At 35.6% G+C, this 20939-nt stretch overlaps 1 protein-coding gene and 1 pseudogene across 1 annotated transcript in view; one reads left to right on the top strand and one right to left on the bottom strand.

The window, feature by feature from the left end:
• The first annotated feature begins 1712 nt into the window (after nt 1-1712).
• Nucleotides 1713-20939, top strand: part of RNF141 (ring finger protein 141) — a 28313-nt gene continuing 9086 nt past the window's right edge. The window contains exons 1-4 of the mRNA XM_016147348.2: nt 1713-1810; nt 8635-8828; nt 11608-11716; nt 17604-17785. Coding sequence (XP_016002834.1) covers nt 8686-8828; nt 11608-11716; nt 17604-17785 — 434 coding nt within the window. The 5' untranslated portion in view covers nt 1713-1810; nt 8635-8685. The remainder of the gene's footprint in view (nt 1811-8634; nt 8829-11607; nt 11717-17603; nt 17786-20939) is intronic.
• LOC107512139 lies at nt 13843-15154 on the bottom strand (annotated as a pseudogene).

The raw sequence follows: 20939 nt of genomic DNA, 5'->3' as shown, positions 1-20939 counted from the left end.
ATAGGGGCAGGTAGTACATATAGAACTGACTTTCTTTAAGATCTATGTAGATCTTTAGGGCAATAGTATGGTAATATTATCCATTTAAAATGGGTTCCCAAACACTGGGGTCCATTTTGTTGACCTGCTTTGGCCTAATATTGAGCATCAGCATCTTTATGGTATAGAATTAATAAAGATAGTATTTTAAGTTGCTTGGTCTGGCAGCAAGATACAAGATGGAATGAATAAATACATTCCAGGATAAGTTGATCAGCTAAGATATTATTAAATTACCTATCTGTGAGATAACGAGGGAACTTAGACTGAGATAATAGTATGGAATGGACAAGAATAGGTTAAACCAAATAGTAGAAATATAGTGCAGTAGCTAAAACCTGAGGTTCTGAAACCAGACAGTGGATTTGAATTTTTCCTCTATCATTTATGAGCTGTTGGGAATTGGGCAAGTTATTTCATCTTTCTGGGACCATTTTCTCTTCTGTTAAATTGAAATGATATTAGTATCTGTCTTTAACATCTATCATTTAGGATTGTGGTGAGGATCATATGATATAATAAATATAGGACAACAGATGCTTAATGGATAACAATTATTGACTGTGGACATTCTGAAAAGCCATAATATCATCAACATGTGTTCATAATAATAGCTGCCATTTATTAGGGCTTAACATTTTGGACCCTGTGCTAGTTACTGTCTGTATACTTTCTTTTATGCTTCTTAACCTAGCTAGAGGAGCATAATCAGCCCCATTTCATGGTAAGAATCTTTGTGTAACTATAACTAGTGGGAGGTTGGAGGCCTGATAGTGGTAGCTTGGAATCTAATCCCTGTGTCATGAGCAAGGAAGGTGGCAGTCAAAGTAATACCGTTAGACGTATTTGTGTCTTTCCATAATGCCACGTTTACTGAGTGGAACCTTCTCAGATAAACCAATCAGGTAATCGCACAGGTTAACAGAGGAATGTAGAGGAAGGTAGAGGCTTACAGAACGGAGTGAAAGAGTGAAAGTCCTCCACGGTCCTGAAGTCAGCTCTGGAACTGGTGGGGCAGATAGCCTCCCTATGGTCCCAAGCCAATGGCTACAAGAGGCAGAATGTGTAGGTCTTCGGTTCTAGCAATACCCTCACAAATGTGTTCTGGTCAGCCTTGAGTGTGGTCTGTCTGAAGTGCTCAGCTTATACAGCTCTCAATGGGTAGAGTTTTTCGGTTATCAGTCCTGGCAGCTGTGTGGCCCTTTCCTGACATTTGGCTGCGAGGTTTCTGTGGTTTGGGAAGTTCAGGTCACACCATAAGTGCACTCCTATCATGTGACTTGTTTGTTTGCAGTTGACATCACTGTCTTGACTCCCAATGGCGTACATTTTATAAAGTCCAAAAAGTCCTAAATTCTTTATGTTCTATACACCCTGATCAAACCCGGGCTCTCAGAGTGGCCTTTGTCAACTCCTAGGAGATGGCGCCAGGAGAAGCAGTCAGCTAAGCTCCACTCTGCGGCCAGGACAGGCCTCTCCCCACAGCCACTTGGGCACATCCCTCTTCTTGGCTTTAGCGCCCACCTTCCCTTTGAGCTGGCCTCGGGCTCCGCCACAGGAAAATCCTCTGCAGCAGAGAAGCCAGAGAGCGAAGAACTCTGGGGAGGAAGGTCGAGCACTGTCTCCAGGCAACGCGCTGGGGGCGGGGCTACTGCGTCACTGAAGTGCGACCGGGTTGTGGGCTGAGCCGGGGGAGCCACAGCCTGTGGGTGCGAGCGGCTGGCTGAGGCGGGCGCTGGTGCTGCAGAAAGTGCGATGCCTTGAACCTGGGGTGAGCTCCGCAGCGCTGTCCTTTTGTCGCTTTCCTTCCTGCCTGCTCCACGACTCCGGGGCTGGGAGCAGAACACCAGCCCGGCCTCGGCTTCCGAGCCGGGTTTCAGTGGGGAGCCGAGCCCCGCGGCCCTTTCTAGGCCTCGGCTTAGGGCGCGGGGCGGGCTGGGAGGTCCTGCCGTGGACGCAGTCCCCAGCCCAGCGGTTTCCAGTGGCCCGGGGTGTGAGGATGTGGCTTATCCCGTTTGGGAGGTGGATGTGGGCGACCTGGAGAGACTTTTACCTCCTAGATCCCGGAACAGGTTTTGAATATTGCCGCCGGAGCAGTCTGTCGGCTAGCGGACGTAGCTGTTGGTTAAAGCTCCACGTTCAAGTGCGCTTGAGAAGGGGCTGAGGCGGCAAGGGTGACCGGTGTGTTTACTAAACACATTGGTTCCGTTAAAAACCCTGTGCGTCCCCGCCTCACGTACACCCCAGATTACAAACCCTCTGTCTTGGACAATAACTCAGAAGTGGCCAAGTCGATCTACTTAGTTTAGCTGGCCCCCCATGTCTAAATCAGCTTCGGCTGCTCCCCTTCCCAGAGCCCTTGCCTTGTTGAACCTACCTTAGCACCCGGCTGAGATAAACGTTTCCTTGCTAAAAATTGTAGTAATGATTCCTGGGAAGGGAGCCTTCTGTGTTAGTTTTGAAGACGATTTCTTCTGTTATTTGTATCGTGTTACAAAATGTGGACTACTATTATTCAAATTTATCCCCAGCCCCTTTATTTTCATTGCAGTGTACGTCCATATTCTGACCCTGTACTACTCATCGGTGCCAAGTGGAGGCAGTTCTTTTCCTCTGGCGTATTTGTGAAGCTGCTTATGGTTTTCAGTTCTGAGATTTTATGAATAAAGTTATTTTTTTTTCCGCTCCCCTCTGCCCATTCTTCTTGCTATAAATTGAGCTCTATGCATTCAGCATTTAATCTGGGGCATGAGGTGCAGCAGACCAACGATCCTAATTTGGTAGCCTCTATAGTGAAGTCTCCCCTCTAAAAAGTGATGCTTCCTGATTTCAGAACTCAAGAATAGTATGGATTTTTCTCCTTTCTTTTGATGCTTCCTGGCTGCCATTTCTAAATATTTCTCTCCAGAATTTCCAAAAATAAGTCCTTTGTCATTTGGTGTAAGTGAACTTTATATTTGGTGTGTGCCGCCTGATCCTTCTTGTTTCACATCTAAACATTTAACACATTTTCCTTACCCCCTTCTCCCCAAAACACAAGGACGGTCCAGAGAGGATTCTTACAAGTTAGTGTATTATTCCAACTGTGAAATGTATGTAGTAAACACACTGGTGCTGTCAGAAAGCCATATTCTTAATCTCCTAGTACTCTCTATCCTTTTATAGTTTTTCTTTCTGCATATTTTTTTTCCGATTAAGATCTTTGAGCCCAGAACAGGCATTCCAGACTCTGTAGTGACCTGTTATAACTTAATTTCTTGTCTTGCATGACAACTAATATCTACTTACAGATCTGGTTTGAGTAAGCAATGAGTGATAGAATAGTACTTACCATTAGGGACCTAGTTTTTAGTACTTAGTTTTTAATCACTGATGTTAAAGTTGACTTCATGATGAAAATAGTTGATTATTTCAATTATAAATATCTTTTTTGTAAGTAAAGTAGTTGATAAAAGATTTCATGGAGAACAGGTTTCAGAGTTTTTCCAAATACTACAGTACTTGTGAACTAGTCATCTTGTTGCACTTTCAGGCATTTCAAGTGCTTTAATCCTTTGATCAATGAATATGGTTTAAATTTTCATGAAAGTTTTTAGTTTTGAGTGTTGTTATTTTGTTTGGTTGGTTGTTATTTTGCCTATTACCTATGATGCGATTTTATATCTTTATAACGAATATTTGAACTACAGCAATTCATTCGTTAGAAAAAGAAGTGATCAAGTATATGTTACCACCCACTAGAAAATGTGGCATTTTTGGAATCCTTGATATGAGTTTCAAAATAACAGTAGTTCTTTATTTTTAAAATCATTCAAATGTTTTTTGAAAGCACATTGTTATCCTGGAAGGGACTGAATTATAGGTAGCACAATAGTAGTAGAGCCTCTAGTTTTTTGAGAAGTCTTGAACAGGCATTTGTCTTTTGCCAGGGGTTTGCATATCATGTTCCTATGCAATACAACTATTTCATGATCTAGAGAGAAGTGTTTTGCTAATATCAAATGTTCCTCAGTTTACATAAACATTATTAATGATTCAACTTCATATTTTTTCTTCCATGTATTTTTTAACTTTGACTTCTCTCCAAGTTAGTACTAGTAGATGACTGAACAGGTTAACAAGAATCAAAAGAATACTGAGTAATAAAAAAAACAAAAATTATCAACAATATTTATTATATCCATTTGTAAACATTTATTGTGTGCTTATTTATCTGCTAGAAGAGAGAATACAGCTGCTTTCTTAAAGACACTCACAGGAGAGCATGGTCAAGTGACCTAGCTGATGATATGTGCTATGATATAAGAATGTGCAGTCATCAAAGAGGGACACTGAAAAGCCTGTGGCGAGTGACTAGAGGGTGGCCTCAACAGATTGTTTTTGTGAACATACACCTTTGGGTGTGGCTTTATATTACATATAGATCACAGAGTCATATTTTTATGTTAGTGATAGACATCGCTATTTATTATTATTTTATGGTATTCAAAATGAACCATAAATTCTAGGCTCTCTCCACTGAACCAGGTTGAGAACTGCTGTTCCATGCTCTTTTAGTAGTCTCTAGATGTTGTTCTCTTTTAATCGGAGGAGTTAGTAGCCAGGTTTCCCAGATAACAAATGGAATTACAGGATAACATTAATATGCTGCCTCAAATTATAAACCACATCATTCAAAGTCAGAGCACCAGATCAAAACAATGCAGAAACAAAAGAGATCATTTTCTAATTTGGTAAATAAGTGATTAAAGATTTTTTAAAAATATCTGGTGAGCACATTGATTAAATTATCATCACATATTTTATACTCTTATGACCATATAGTTCAAAAGTTTAATTTTTTATTTAAGTAATATAAGTGTGATTTAAAGATTTCAGTCTATAGTTGGGGGGGATCACTTCATAAATTATATAAATGTCTAACTACTATGCTCTACAACTGAAACTAATATGAAATAATAATAAAAATAAGTATATTCATTTCCAGGAAAAAAAGATTTAAAAATATAAAGATTTCAGTTTAGTTGAGTAAAATCTTTTATTGCATTTTGATTGATATAGGAAAGCTAGAGGGAATTTAAGTTTTACTTCGGTAGTAAAATGTTCGATTAGAAATCACCTACTCCACGTCTCACCCAAGCAAAAATCTTCTCTAAAACACTCATCAGATAAACTTCTAATCTTTATTTAAACACCTCCAGACTTTCAATGAAAGCAAGCTCACATATATTACAAGACCACCCTTAACACTTCTGCATAATTATGGTGATGGGCAATTTCTTATTTTGACCTGAAATTTGCCTAATTCACACTTACTGGCCGTCCTTTTCTCTAATTATAAAAAATAAATCTTCCACATAAAAGCTCTTCAGATATTTGTTGCTCTACAGTGTTACTGAGCTGATTAGAATAAATTGCTTTGTTTCCTTTTCCAGCTCTGTAACATCTTGTATGCTCTCTCAAAAGTGGTCAAGTGATTAATGCCCTTTAAAAGTGACTGCTTAGAACTGATCATAGAACTTCAGTGTGGTCTAACCATTGCAGAGCGCAATAGAACTAGGTTTTTGCTCTGGACATGTGCTTCTAACAGGAGTTTAGGATTATTTAACATCTTTTTTGTCCATATTTACTGTTGACTTTTTTTGACTGAAACCTTCAGACCTTTTATATTTTAACTGCTTTTAAACACATCTTACCTATGTGTTTTTGTGCAGTTGATTTTTCAAAATATATTCAGGACTAACTTTTAGTCATATTTGACATGATTATTTCATTTCAGAAAATCAGCATTTCAGTCTTGTTTCTAGTATTCAGTGGACTTTCTTCATTCATTCATTCCAATTTTAGTCATCCACAGATTGAGCAGGCATGCAGCCTTGTAAACAGCCCATCTCTTGGTGCTAGTCTCTCCTGCTGCCTCTCTACTTTAGTCACTCTGGCCTTTTGTTTTTATTACCTCAAAGTCACCATGCTCCTTCCTGTGTTAGGCACTTTCGATGACCTCTGCTTGCAATGTCTTCTTCTTACCATGCCTCTAACCCTCTTCTCTGGCTGACTGACTGATCTCAAGTCAAATGTTGTTTGCCCTAGGACTTCTTCCCTGGCATAAGACTAGGTGAAGTCCCCATTTATAGGCTTTTGTAGCACCCTGTACTTGTTTGGATTAGCACTTCTCATTTTATAATTATATATTTATTGGTGAAATTGTTTGTCTCTTCTCTACTGTATCGGATGCTCCATAGTGGCAAGAACCATGTCTCTTTTACTTGCTATTGCATCCACAGAATACAGTGCTAGGCACATGGTACTTACTGAATTTAATTTTTAAAAAGGCTACGTAACACAGTGGTCTAGAAACATTGGTTTCTAATGATGTTATCAGAAGTTTGGATTAGAATAAGAAAAATAAGGGCAATGCTTGTATATATGTAGTATATATCAGTGTGAAGTTACTGCCTTCTTGGGAAGGACTTTTATTCTAATATATCTTTCTACTTTTCAGGTTATAAATTCTTTTTAAATTTTTTCTTTAGTTTTGGGTTTTTTTGTTGTTTTTTGTTTATTTTTGGAAACTATCCTTACTCTAAAATAAAAATAAATGTGCAGCACCATGATGCTCTGAAATTATACTAGTATTTGAAATCCAGAAATCACTAATGTTAAATACCCTAAAAACCTCGTCTGAGCTAAGATCTTCGTTTCTCTTTAGATACAATTGCTATGAATCTGCTTGGCTATATTTAAAATATATAATTTTGCCTTCAGAGATTTTTTTTTTAGTAGCCTGGATCGTCCTCAACAACTGCCTTTTATTTTTCTCTGTAATATAATAATTATTGTTGCCAAGTAAGCTCAGATTCAAGACAGTAATTGTTGAGTTTTTCTTTTTTAGTACAATTTTACTTTTCCTATATTTAATGTGACTAAAAGGATGTCTCAAATACAGTACATTAAATTTTAATACCAAAACAAAATTTACATATTTATGGATACTGAGAATTCTTATTGTACATGTTTTTATATTTTCAAGTTATATATTTTATACTTTAGAGTTATAACTTTTTTTTAATGATAAAGCAGACTTCCTGGAAAAATTTTCCTATGAGATTGTTACTATTTTGCCTGCTTTATATGATGAGTGTTAATTTGGGTGAGATAAAATGATAGTCTTCGATAGGTAAATAAAGTGGAATTTCTTGATGGGAGATCAGATTTTTTTAAGTTGTACTGCTTTTTTCTTTTTATAACTATTTAAAAAATTCTACTATTAGTTACGTGATTTTTGTTACTTTAACTTCTCTGTGCTTGTTTCTTAGTCTATAAAATTGTTCTAATGGGAATTTAATTGACTGAATCATGCATACATATAAAGTGCTTAGAAAATTATGTTACACAATGGAAGTGACTAACAAATATTTGCTTTTACTGTTATTAGTATTTGTATTATATAGGGGTTTTCATCTTCAGTTATAGAATACATCAGCCTAGAAAATACTAAAAATATATCTTATTTTCTATTTTAATCATATTCATGCTTGATATTCTGATAAATCATTATTTACCAGAGGAAAAAACTACCTATAGTAAACAAATTCAACTCTTCTCTAGCCACAATCATAGAATTATATCTTTCAAGACTTTAAAGTAAGTAGTTATTAAATGTTTTGTGGTTTAATTTTTAAGTCAATTTAGTAATTTACTGATCCAGATTGATAGATTATTGAAGGATTGATCCAGCCTTTTAACCAAAATAACACCTTTATATTTAGAAAACATGTTACGTATTCTAAATTTAAAACCCCTGTAGGAGTTAAAAAACAAAAGAGCTGTCATTTTTTTTTTTTTAGCAGAAAATATGAGGTGGTTAAATTATCTAACGTTTTAATTAGATTTTTCAAACCAAATATCTGTTTAATTTACATATGTTTTACAATTAAAAATAAGTTGCACATTAAGTAATTCAACAACAAATTTTTTTAGCTGACATATTATGGTAACATCATAGTATGTCATAGTGGTTAAGAATATGAGCACTCGAATCTGAAAAACATGAATGTAAAGTTTACATCAACCACTTACTAACTGTTTAACTTTAGCTAAGTCGCTTATCTCTGTTTCCTTATCCGTAAAATAAGAATATAATAATGCCTACCTCTTAGGGATATTGTAAGAAATAAACAAGGTTATATGTGGGAAGCCCTTAGTTTGGAGTATAATATGTGATAAGTAGTCAAGAAATGTTCTGAGGAAAATCGTATAAGGTAAATAAGCTTCCTATTCAGTACAGTCACTTAAATGCCTCTGAGTGCATATATGTGTGTATGGTAATGGTTTTTGACCTGGAAAAATTATAGGAATTAGAGATTTCATCACCCTCCCAATAATGTAAGTGAATCTTGTTTTCTCATTTAGCTATGTGATCTTAAAAAATAGAAATAAATCTTTATTTTAAAAATATATTTTAAATTCCACCTTAGGCTCATTTAAGTCTTTTAAACTCTCACTTAAAGGTGTTCCTGGTTTTTCCTTACTTTCTTGAAGTTGTGGATATATTGCTGTTTTTATATAAAAGTAACTTTTATATATATTTGGCAGAAACTATGTGAAGCAACACTTTTTCTGGATTTCAGAAGATATCATTTCATCATGGGACAGCAAATTTCGGATCAGACACAGTTGGTTCTTAACAAGTTACCAGAAAAAGTTGTAAAACATGTCACACTGGTTCGAGAAAGTGGCTCCTTAACTTATGAAGAATTTCTTGGGAGAGTAGCTGAACTTAATGACGTGTAAGGCTTGCTCTTTTTCATTTTATTTTTCCTCCTATGTCATGACTGAGATTTGTAACCAGTAAGACAATGTTTTCAGGAGCAGTTACCAGATATTTATTGAGTGGCTACTATAAGACTTTCTGTGTAGCTATTTTAAAAAATGTAATAGGAACAAAAGAGACTGAAGGAACATACAATTAAATGTTGTTTAAAAGCACTAAAAGGGTGCATAACAAAAGAGAAATATGCCAGTTAACTACTCTAGAGAAGGGCTCCTGGGATAGTCAAAGGACACTCAGGTTTCTGTACATCAACCAATTCACCTGGTTAATAAGTAAATCTGTGTTTGTTCACTGAGCCATTGTTGTGCCAGAGAAATATATATATAGTAATACTTCATTTACTATCACTGAAGAATAAGATATTTTGTTTATTAATATTTTCTAACCAGCTAACATTTTTAAACCTGTTTAATTCTTGAACAGATTAATGTTTAAGATGGAATATAAATTTCTCTACCTTAAAGTACAAATTTAATAGAACTTAGTATTTTATTTGTGAATTTATTCTTTATTATATTAATTTTTATATTGATCTACATAGAAGCTATTAAAATACCTAGGGCTCTTTGTCCTTGAATAGTTCTATATTGTTATGCTTTTAAAATATTACTTTTTGTTTGCGTTTTTTCCCTTAGTGACAGGCGAGCATACATCACCTCTTTCTAAGTCTTCCTCTAGCACCACCTATTCTATCTCTCTCCCTTCCTCCCTCCCTTGCTCCCTCTCTCCCTCTCTAATGTAATCTCCCATGAGATATAATTATGGCATTTCCTTTAGATCTTAAATGTAGTCTATTCAATTTAGCTAACACTCACTGAGCATACAGTATGTATGTGTAAGGCACTTTAAAGGTTGACATTTTAACTGAGGCCTAAAATGATTACCCAAATATTGCAGATCTAGCTCTCCCTAAGTCTGAAGTTTTTTTTTCACTATCCCACCTTAACTATATCCCACTTTAACTTCTTAAATCAAAAAAAAAAAAAAAAAAAAAAAAAAAAATCCGAACAAAATCACCTAGCAGTGTGGACCCACTTAGTGTGTGTGTGTGTGTGTGTGTGTGTGTGTGTGTGTGTGTGTGTGTATAAAAACATATAGTCTCTGTTAATTTAAGGTAAGGTACACGAACCTACTCCCTAAGCTTTGTGATACCTGCATTGATTGTTAAGAAACGTATTTGGTCATCTGGAACATATTAGATAAAGATAAAGAGAAGGAAAAACGGTTTTTATGGACGTGACTGGAGTCTACTATTCTTAGCCAGTCACAAACAGTAAAGAATATCTTAAAAGTTAAAGTTATCTTAGAAGATCATTCCTTTTAAGAACTAGATTTCGTTTATTTGGGGGTGGAGGAAGCCCCGTATGGGTATTTGGATGGATCCTGTATATAAATACATAGAAAGTGAAGGATAAGTACTGGGTCTCTGGGGAGTTGGTAGGAAAAGGGGCACTGAGGGAGATTTTACATTTTACTTTGTATTGTCTGATCTTTTATAATAAAAATGTAGTCATAGGTTTTTAAAACTTTAGCACTCTACTTTTTTTCTTCTTTTTTAAAAAAGATCATCCATGATAGTATTTGAGGCATTACTTCTGGGACCATTTTCTTTACAAGTAATATTGAGTTGAGAATTTAATAGTATCATAAGAATCATTTTTTATGTTTATTGTTTCAGCTCTTATGAAGAGTAATCAGTAGCATTTGCCATCCCATTAGAGTCTTAGGACTATGAAAGCAGCCACAGTTAAGCTTACTGTTTAATGGAGAGGTGCTGGTTCTTAAAACCAATTCTTATGGATCAGAGTTGGACATTTCAAAAGTGTAGTGCGATCTGAGAACTAAAGTTAAAACTATACAGTGGAAGCATAGCTTGGTAGCTAGAAAATGGAACTGGGAACTGGCAAAGCTGAATTACTTTCACTGGCAGACTTCAGTACCTAGGGCTAGTTGCAGTGGCCTCAATTTATTAAGTCACTTAGTTCTGAATGTGATATCCCCACTGGTGCTCAGAGAGAAATGTGAATAATGATAGAAGGGAGCAAGAATACTTAAATACATATTTGAACTCATTTAAATATGGCACTGATGGCATGATATTGAATTACCTTCTAAAAGTGTTATATTTTTATGTTAGAATCCTGTGACCCTCTACATTAAAATTATTCTGCTAGGGGAAGACAGTAAAGCTATATTTAAAGTCTCTCAAAATCATTATATTGATCTAAACCCAAATTATTAACTTTTCAAAGAAATGTGTTAGTATTGTTACTTAAATAATATCAATTATTATATTAAGTGTAATAATAATTGGACTCAACCAAGAGTAAGGTTTTTTCACACTTTATATATATCTGAAGGGATAGTCAAAATTTGGATAAGTGAAACCAGTTCAAGTTTTTCTTTTGAGTGCCCGATTCCTTGGACATGTTTTTCTTAGATGTCTTTGTTAGAAATTTAAAGACCATTGAGATATAGATTATGGCAAAAGGAGTTTTATTAATATCATTCCACTATGCCGTTGACTTTAAAAGCCTTGGACATTAAGTTATATGTTTAATCAAAACATTCTGTTCCTATGTCTTAAGAATCTGATTGTTATAATTATTATTATTATTATTTGTCTTTGTGTGTTTTCTTCAAATTTCCTTCTATGTTTTAAAGTGTTTCTTGAATCTGAATATTATTTTGTATAGCTTTTCATAAAATTAACTAATGTGTTTATCTCTTTTCAGAACTGCTAAAGTGGCTTCTGGCCAGGAAAAACATCTTCTCTTTGAGGTACAACCTGGGTCTGATTCCTCTGCCTTTTGGAAAGTGGTTGTACGGGTGGTTTGTACCAAGGTGAGTGATTGAGATATCCAATGCAGAGCTTACACTATTTTGGTGCTTAGAACCAAAATACTGAGTTTCGAATTATATTTATAGTAAATTCATTAGAGGTTTTTAACAGTGTTATAAATACACTCCCAAAAGAACTGTGGAAATCTACAACTTTTGACTTAGCAAAGGTATAAGGTAAAGAAGAAATGAAGAACTGGGCTAAAATTCATTCAAATAGCCTCAGTATCTCCCATGCACCCACCATCACGCAGCTGTGACCTACACTGTGCGTAATCTTTCAGGACTATTTGAAAGTCAGGTTCAAAAGACTCCCAGGTGAATTTATAAGAACTCTAGTGACAAAGTTCTTTTCTGAAAAACACACATTCTTACTCCTTTTCTTGCCCTCTCCTCTGCAGTAACAAGCACTCTGATCTAGTCAGTTTGACCTCTATCAGGTTTCACTCCAGTGTATTCATAAGATAAATTTCATGTTCCCAAGGAGACTATAACTATACTCAAGCTCCTCTTTCATTTCATCCAGATTACCTTAGATTCCATGATTAATGTCCATACCTCCAAACTCATCTCCTAATTCTAATTTACGATGCTTTGAGATTAACCTTTTTAAAGTACAATTCTCATCAAATTACTTTTCTGCCTATAATTCCTCAACAATTCTTCATTGGCTACAAAATAGTCCCTACTCTTTAACTTGGTATTTAAGGCTCTCTACAATATGGCTCCAAACTATCTTTTCTGTTTTATTTACCACTGTTCCCTTTTGCACTCTACCATCTCACCAGGCTTAAATAATTTAAGGGTATATAGCTGTTACTTTTCCACTTCAGTCGCTCTGCTCATTAAATTCCCCCAACTAGAATGTCCATTCTTCTGTCATTTAAATTGCCATCAGCTACAAGTCACAGAAAACCCGTTCTACTAGTTTAAATAAAAACAGTATTTTCTCATTTATCAAGAAATCCTGATATAAAGTATCTCCTGGGATTGGTTAATTCAAAGACCTAGCAAATCCCTCTTTCCAACTCATTGGGTCAATATTGACCCACATCCCCTTTTTAGACCTACACAGACAGAGGAAATGTGATAACCATGCTTGGTTTAGATAAGACTAAATGACTGCTGCCTGAGTCATTTCAGTCAGCAGTAGACTCTAAAACAAAAATTAGGGCTGGCAGTGAAAAGTGGGAATAGCATTAGTATAATCAGCCAATAGTTTCTGCCTCACCTTTTATTTTTCTGCATGTTTAAACTTGATATTTCTTTAAAGGCCCACCTCAAATACTATCTAATCCATAAAAGTCTTCCCTAACAGAAATTCTTTTCTAAACTTCGATAGCATTTTATTTATACGTAATTAAATTCTACATTAAAAATAAAATTACTTATTTAAGTCCTTAACTAGATAGTTCCAGAGGGCAGGAACTCTGTCTAGATTCATCTTTGTATGTTTTACAGCCTGTAGTGCTTTACACCTGGTAGGAATTCAATATACGTTGAGCGAACAAAATCTTTTGAAGAAATACTCTCATTTTAAATGACTGGGATAAATTGAAGCTTTCTTGTTTATTGATACAGTAAAGTACCTAAATTATATCCTCTCTCCATCTTTATTTCATAAAGTACTCAGCCCACTCAGTATAAATTATAAAGCATTGAGAATATGAATGTATGAGGTTTCCGATTCCTTCATTTTCTGTTGCTCCTCTTTGGCAAATACAGAATTAATGTTTATTATTACTATTAGTCAAATTCCTTTTTGCCTTGGTAACTCTAACCTTTACATTTTTATGTGATTAAGCATCTTCCTTAAAAAGAAATTCTAAGTAGAAAAACAAAAATATTAAAGATATAGGTAATCAGATCTTTTGTAATTTTTCTTGATTTTAGATCTAAAGAAATGTTTTATTTGCATTCCTTAGGTTCTTTTTTAAAAGAATATGAGAAGTCTGTTACATTAGGAAAAAAGACTTGGAATTAATATGAAAAACTGATAGGAGACTGAAATTTCATATTTCTTAATCTTTTGTTTTTTTAAAGACATTTATTAAGCATTATGATCAGACTATTACATTTAGCAATCAATAGCACGGATACAAAAAAAAATCTACATGAAAACACTTTGTTGGAATACTTTACACTTTCTACAGAATAGAAACTAAAATAACCTGTTATGCAATTAGTCACAAATATAGTTCCCAAATTTTTTGACCATATTTATGAGTATTGTCTAAAACATGTCTTCTTTATAGCAGCTAGGCCTTGCCACCACTGTGCTTGGCCAAGTTCACAAATCTTTTGTAACCTATAGCTTCCCTGTCACTTCTCTGGCTCTCCTCTCTTGCTAAGCTTTGTTTCCTGGTAGTAATTAAAAACCTTCTGCCACTGCCATAGCTACAGCAGCTGCTGGAACCACCATAGCCACCTTGTTTTCATGGTTTGACAAAGTTTTGGCTTCCACCACCATAAGGGCCAGAGCTTCTGCCTCCTTTCATGGGTCCAAAATTTGAAGAGGTTATCGTGATTGCCAAAATTATTGTAACTTCCACCATTTCCAAAATTACTTCCGTTTACAGCCATCCCCTCTACCACCATATCCTCCCCCACCATGGCTGCACCAAAGCCACCTCAACCACTGATGTTTCTTCCATGATCAAAGTTGTCATTCTCACCAAAACCACCTCCATGACCGCCACTGAAGTTTCCAGAATCACTTCTACCTCTTTAGCTGGATGAAGCACTGGTCATCTCTTGCTTAAATAGGCTTTCCTTACTTCACAGCTGTGGCCAATTTCTGAATGACACTCTTGTCTACAGAGTCATGGTCATCAAAGGTTACAAAAGCAAAGCCTCTCTTGTTGCTACTACCTTGGTCAGTCATGATTTCAATCACTTCAGTTTTCCCATACTATTCAAAACAACCTCTTAGGTGATGTTCTTTGGTGTCTTTTTAATCACCAACAAAAATCTTTTTCACAGTTAAGTGCATACCAGGTTTCTAAGAATCTTCTCTTGGAAGAGTTCTGGTTCCACAACTCTTCCATTCACCTTGTATGGTTTTGCATTCATGGCTGTATCTACCTCCTCACAGTGGCATATGTGACAAACCCAAAGCCTCTAGAGCTCTTGATGTTCGTATCTCTCATCATCACACAGTCTGTGAGCGTTCCCTATTATTTAGAATGGCTCCTCAGACTTCATCCACTATTTCAAAGTGCAAACCACCAATGAAGAGCTTCCATAGCTGTTAGGGCTCTTCGGGAGACCCTGACTTAGACATGACGACCCCAGGAGGAGAGACCTTAACAGTTCTTACTCAGTGGCATTCACCAGCAGAATGGTTCATATTTCTTAAGCTTAAGCAACTAATAAACAGTTGTGCTGAAACCTTCTGCATTTACAATAAGACCTTATCTTGACTGCCATCTACTATGATGATTATCCTCAAATGTTTAATTCACTATTAAAAATAATCTAAATGATGTTTAAATGGTATATTTTATAGGAATAATATTAGAGATATTAATGTGTTAATTAAAATTATGACTAAGATAACTGTTCAGAAACTTCATGAATTATAGTATTTTCATCTACCTTGTTACTTAGACCAAAACTTTGGAGTCATGCCCGACTTCTTTTTCTAATACCCCACAGTCAATCCATAAGTGAATCCTGTGTCAGGTATCTCTTTCAAATATATTCAGAATTTAGCAAGTTTTTACCATCTCCACTAATACCACCCTCCTAGCGACCATCATCTCTCACCGAGATTATTCCAGTAGCCTCCTAATTGGTCACCCTGCTTCTACCCTTGGACCAGTTCTGTCTAATTTTAGCACAACAGTCAGTCCATTTCACTCATAACCTGAAGTGAAATCAGATCATATTACTCCTTGGCTCAAAACCCTCCAGTGAATTCCCGTGTACTTAGAATAAAAGCCAAAGTCATTGCTCTGACTAGCAAAGTCCTATACGTTCTGTTCCCACCTCACCCCCTAACCTTACCTCCTCCCACTCCTCCATCTCTCATTCTGTTCCAGCTGCCCTGAGCTCCTTGCTGGATCCCTTGTGTTCCTTGCCAGGTGTACATCTGCCTGACAGCCTGTGCACTTCCTATTCTGTTAGCCTAGAATGTTCTTTCCACCAAATATCTATGTGATTCATTCTTGTACCTCTTCCAGTTCTTAAACATCACCCTTGTGAGGCTCTCCCTGTAACCCTTTAGCATGTCATCTCCTCTGTTTAATCTTTTCCATAACACTAATTTCCATCTTACCTAATTGTATTTTATTGTGTCTCTCCTACCTTTAGTGTAACCTCCCTGAGGCAAGGGGTTTTTGTCTGTTATACACTATGTCACCAGTGCCTAGAGCAGTGCACATAGTACCAATAACATCCACATAATAGATACTCAATAAATATTTATTATATGAATAATATTATATATAATAATCATAGTTTGATTAACTTTGCAGTTTGATTAACTTTGTTTATATCAATTATTCCCTAATTTCATCTGAACTATACATTTCCGAAGGAAGTTTCTTCAGCTCTGAAAATCTATTTTACAAGCCTCTATAAATTCATAGCACTTTAATTCCATTTATTTGTTCTCAACCACATGTAGTCTTTTATTATAAATAATATTATGTGTTTTATTTTCGCATAGATCTTACCTTCCCAAAATTTAATCAGTTTTCTGATCATTAGCAATAGTTCTACCATTTTTACGGCATAGAATCTGATTCATACTTGATTCTTATTTTTTTCTCCCACTGCCTTCTCAAATAATAGACAGTAAATGTTAGTTACAGCTATTATTCTCATTCCAAATATGGAAATTTACTATAATGTTTTTTTTAACATATAACAGAACTATTTCACTTTCTCATATCCCCAATTCTATCAACACATTTCAAAACCTAATTCATTCACAATTTTAAGGCTGTCCGTATCTCTCCCTGCATTCTTCATTCCTTTCTTAGCATTTTCTGATTTTGTTCCATTTACTTTGGTATACACGTAATAGATTTCATTACTTACTTCTGTTCCCACAGCCTTCCATGTCATCTCCTTTGCTAAAAGGAAGTCTTTCTCATTTCAAATGTGTCTTTGAGTACCTTAAGTTCTTCATCCAAAAATATTATGTATACCCTCAACCCTACTGGTTTTGATAATTTCAAAAGTGAATGTATGCCCCACTCCATGAGTCCCCAGATCTTATAAAAGCAATATTATCATCTCTCCTTACCTGTTATCTCACACTTGCCACAAATATCTCCTTACATTAAGAATGTAAGCTAGAGTACAAATAGGTACAACCTGTAGACCACTGGTTCCACTTCATATTAAATAAGTTTTTTACTAGAGCTCAAAATTTTTCTGAGAAAAATTAAACCATTTTCTGTTAGGATTAATGCACTTTTGGAAGTTTGGGTATAAAATAGAGCTTAAGATAGTCAAGAAAGCAGGCTATATAGTTCAGTTTTCACAGAATGGCATGTGGGTTGTTGAATTCAAATGAATCCTTTAATTGGGAAATTAAAATGAAAAGGATTGTCATTACTGATCTCTAAAACTGATTTCTTACCTCTGGGAAACTCACCTGACTTCATCAAATTAAACAAGGTGATGCCTAATCAACTTTACAGGGTTATTTTGAGTATCAAATGAGATGAGTTTGTGTAAGTACTTTGAACCCCACACATGTAGGGAACATGATATTATTCATTTGCTCAGACTCTTGCTCTCTTGTTAAGTAATTTTAAAACCTGGAAAACTTCAATTGTGTAGGATGTTTGACTAAATAAATATTCATTCCCCTTTTTTGGAAAAAATTGATCAGAGAAATTATCAACTTTTTTTTTCATTTTCTTTGTGTTTTTAGATTAACAAAAGCAGTGGCATTGTAGAAGCATCACGGATCATGAATTTATACCAGTTTATTCAACTTTATAAAGATATCACAAGTCAAGCAGCAGGAGTATTAGCACAGAGCTCCACCTCTGAAGATCCTGATGAAAACTCATCATCTGTGACATCTTGTCAGGCTAGTCTTTGGATGGGAAGGTAAACAAAACATAAGTACAATGTTTCCCTTATTTTCTAACAGGCAAGCTATGGAAACCTCATTAATATTTTTGTTGGTGCCGTTTGTGACGTTGTAAACCACATTAATTTTTGTCTCAATTGATGTTATATCCCAGATCAGCTTTTGGATTATTCTGTGTTTAGGACATTGTTAGACTGCCAAATTAAAGAAAAATTAAAGTGGCTCACACCAAGTAATATTTCCGTTAATGAATCCATTTCCATGAATCCATTCTCCACTCTTTAATGACAAAAGATTTATAATTAATGTTCCTCCTTTAATAGATATTTAGGTTCTTAGACAATTAAAGCCCTTAGAGTAGGGGTCCCCAACCCCCAGGCCATGGACCAGTATTAGTTTGTGGCCTATTAGGAAGAGGTAAGTTGGCAGGCCAGCAAGGAAAGCTTCATCTGTATTTGCAGCCACTCTCCAGCACTAGCATCACTGCCTCAGCTCCACCTCAGATCATCAGGCATTAGATTCTCATAGGAGCACTAGTCCCTGGTGCCAAAAAGGTTGGGGATTGCTGCCTTAGAGAATTAGATACAAGAATCTGGTAAAGCTATTTCAGTTTTTCTTTAAAATATCTGACTAATTGGAGCATTAAATTTTTAAATATTGGCTCCAGGATTTGGCAGTCCATTCAGGAATAAACAAATAGTTCATGTACATATTGCATATACCAGAAGGAAATGAAGTCAGCCAGAGTTTTCTGTGATGATGCTTGTTTACTCAGGCCTAATATATTATTGTTCTATCTGAACTTTCTTTTCCTTCTATATAACTCCTTTGGCGTGTGAAAACTCCCACCTGTTGCCATTTGACAACCGTGACCATAATTTAAATTTATACATGTCTCATTGGAAAAAGTTTAATGTGGGTCCACACATATTGACATCCTGCCTTACTGTCATACTAGGTGGACAGCAGTAATCTGTATTGACAGTGTCTTTTACCTTAAAGTTAAGCATACGCTTAACAAGAATTTCTCTTTTATTACTCTATTTGCAGTTGCAATTTCTGGTCTATTCTTAACCAAATGGTTTCCAAATACTATGTTGTAACAAAGTTGTATTTTCCATTTATCATTTCCTGTTTATCATTAATAGGATTGTTTGGTTTTCTAGGTTTGAGCTAAACAAGTGTTACAGAGATGCCAAATGAGTTTTAGAACATTGGCCAGCATTTAGGCTTATCTTTCCCGTATTTTATAATTTTTCAGTGACAGGTATCTGATTTTCTATTTTTTTCCTTTTCCCTCTTCAGAATGCTAATTTTTTAAAAAGTATTTTGAAAGTTGAGAATAGTATTTATCAGTATATTTAAGTTCTGTGATAACAAATGAAATAAAAGTAATACTTTCCTGTCACAATCATCTCAAGGAGGTAAGGATGTTATCTCTTTTCATGTGCCCTCAAACTGAGAAACTCAATGCCTGATTGGTAGGTTAGTACTGCTTCTTGCCTGTGTATGTTTTTTGGTTTTTAGTTACACCCTGATACACTAGTTTATAGAAAAACAGACTTTTCAAGTTGAAGGGGATCTTAAAAGGTATTTATTTGGTTCGGCCTTATATCTGATGTATATTACTATTACTGGTTTACATTTATTGAGTATTTACAGGGTATTAGGCATTGTGATGAATGCTTTATATGTATAAACTATTAAATCTGTACAACAACCTGATTGTTGGTTGTTGTACAGATTTAATAGTTTATACATACTGGCCCATTTCAGATGAAGAAAAAGTAAGGTTTAGACAAATAAAAATGTGGCTAGAAATTGGCCTAGCTGAGCTTCACAATCAGGCCTGTCTGGCATTACAGCCATACTCCTAACCTCTGCCTAATTACTCGCTGGTGCATAAGGACCTTGTACTATCGTGCTTCCTAAACTTTGATGTTCAGTGATTTTGAGGAAGAGCTTGAGATTCTGTCAAGCTCACAGATAGTTTCACTGCTGCTGATCCTTGGATACTGCTGATGTTTGACTACTAAGACCCTACTTACAACATTTAGCTAAGTAGTAGTCCAACTTGTACTTGAATGCCTGCAGTTATATGGGACTCTGCCTCAGAGAAGCAAGTCTTTTCATAGATGGCTCTAATTACTAGGAAATTTTCCCTTTTGCATTCTATTCCTCAGAGTAGCCCAAATCTGGCTCTCTTGAGGCAACACAGCACAAACTGTAGAACCAAATTGCCTGTGTTCAAGTCCTGGCTATACTCCTAACTGCATGATGTTGAACAAGTTATTAAACTTTCTTTCCTCAGTTTCCTCTTTTTTTAAAAAAAAGATGGTGATAATAGTATCTGCTTCATAGGACTCTTGAGAGAGTTAAGTGAGTTAATAATGTAAAGTGCTTAGAATAGTACCTGGCTTATACTAATATGTCTGTAAGAGTAAACTATTATTATTATTAAATTTTTACTATAGTCTACTTATTTCACTGGCATTGCCCTTTGGAATTCCACCAACAAAGTCTCTCTTCCAGCCTTTCAAATATTTGAAAACAGTAATCAAATTCTCACTGAGCCTCTATTCTCCCGGATAAGTATCCCCAGTTCCTTCCACCTTGATTTATGAGTCTCTTCTAATGTCCTGGAGGCTTTCCTATATGATCCTTTATCTGTCAATATGTCTTTCAAGATAGGGAGCATAGAACTGAATACTCCATAAGTAGTCTAACAAGGACAAGTAGAGCAAGACTCTTCTGGTTATTGTACTGCTTGAAATGTAGTGAAAAAAATCAAGTGAACACTATACAGGTTCCATGGCTGCTTCTGTGTCACCTTTTCTTTCTGTAACATCTATCCAGAATGCCCGCTGTTCCTCACTTTTCAACTCTAACCTTCATAAATCTCACTCTTTATGGATTTATTTATATTCTCTGCTACTGATGCCTAAGTCCATGCCCTTGGGTGCAAATCATAAAGCAGAGATCCTAATTTGTGTGGCTCTGACACAGTATGTAGTACCTAAAAGGCACTTAAATGACCATATATAGAAAAAAAATCAAATTCATTAGATCCACATCCATCTAGGTTTTCATTTAATTTCCCCATTTCAATTCAATGTCTGCCCTATTTTGCCCATTACTAAAACATAACATTTAATCCGTTACCACATCCTG

Source organism: Rousettus aegyptiacus, unplaced genomic scaffold, assembly GCF_014176215.1.
Source record: "Rousettus aegyptiacus isolate mRouAeg1 unplaced genomic scaffold, mRouAeg1.p scaffold_m13_p_5, whole genome shotgun sequence".
Lineage (NCBI taxonomy): Eukaryota > Metazoa > Chordata > Mammalia > Chiroptera > Pteropodidae > Rousettus > Rousettus aegyptiacus.
This window is presented reverse-complemented; position numbering and strand designations above follow the sequence as displayed.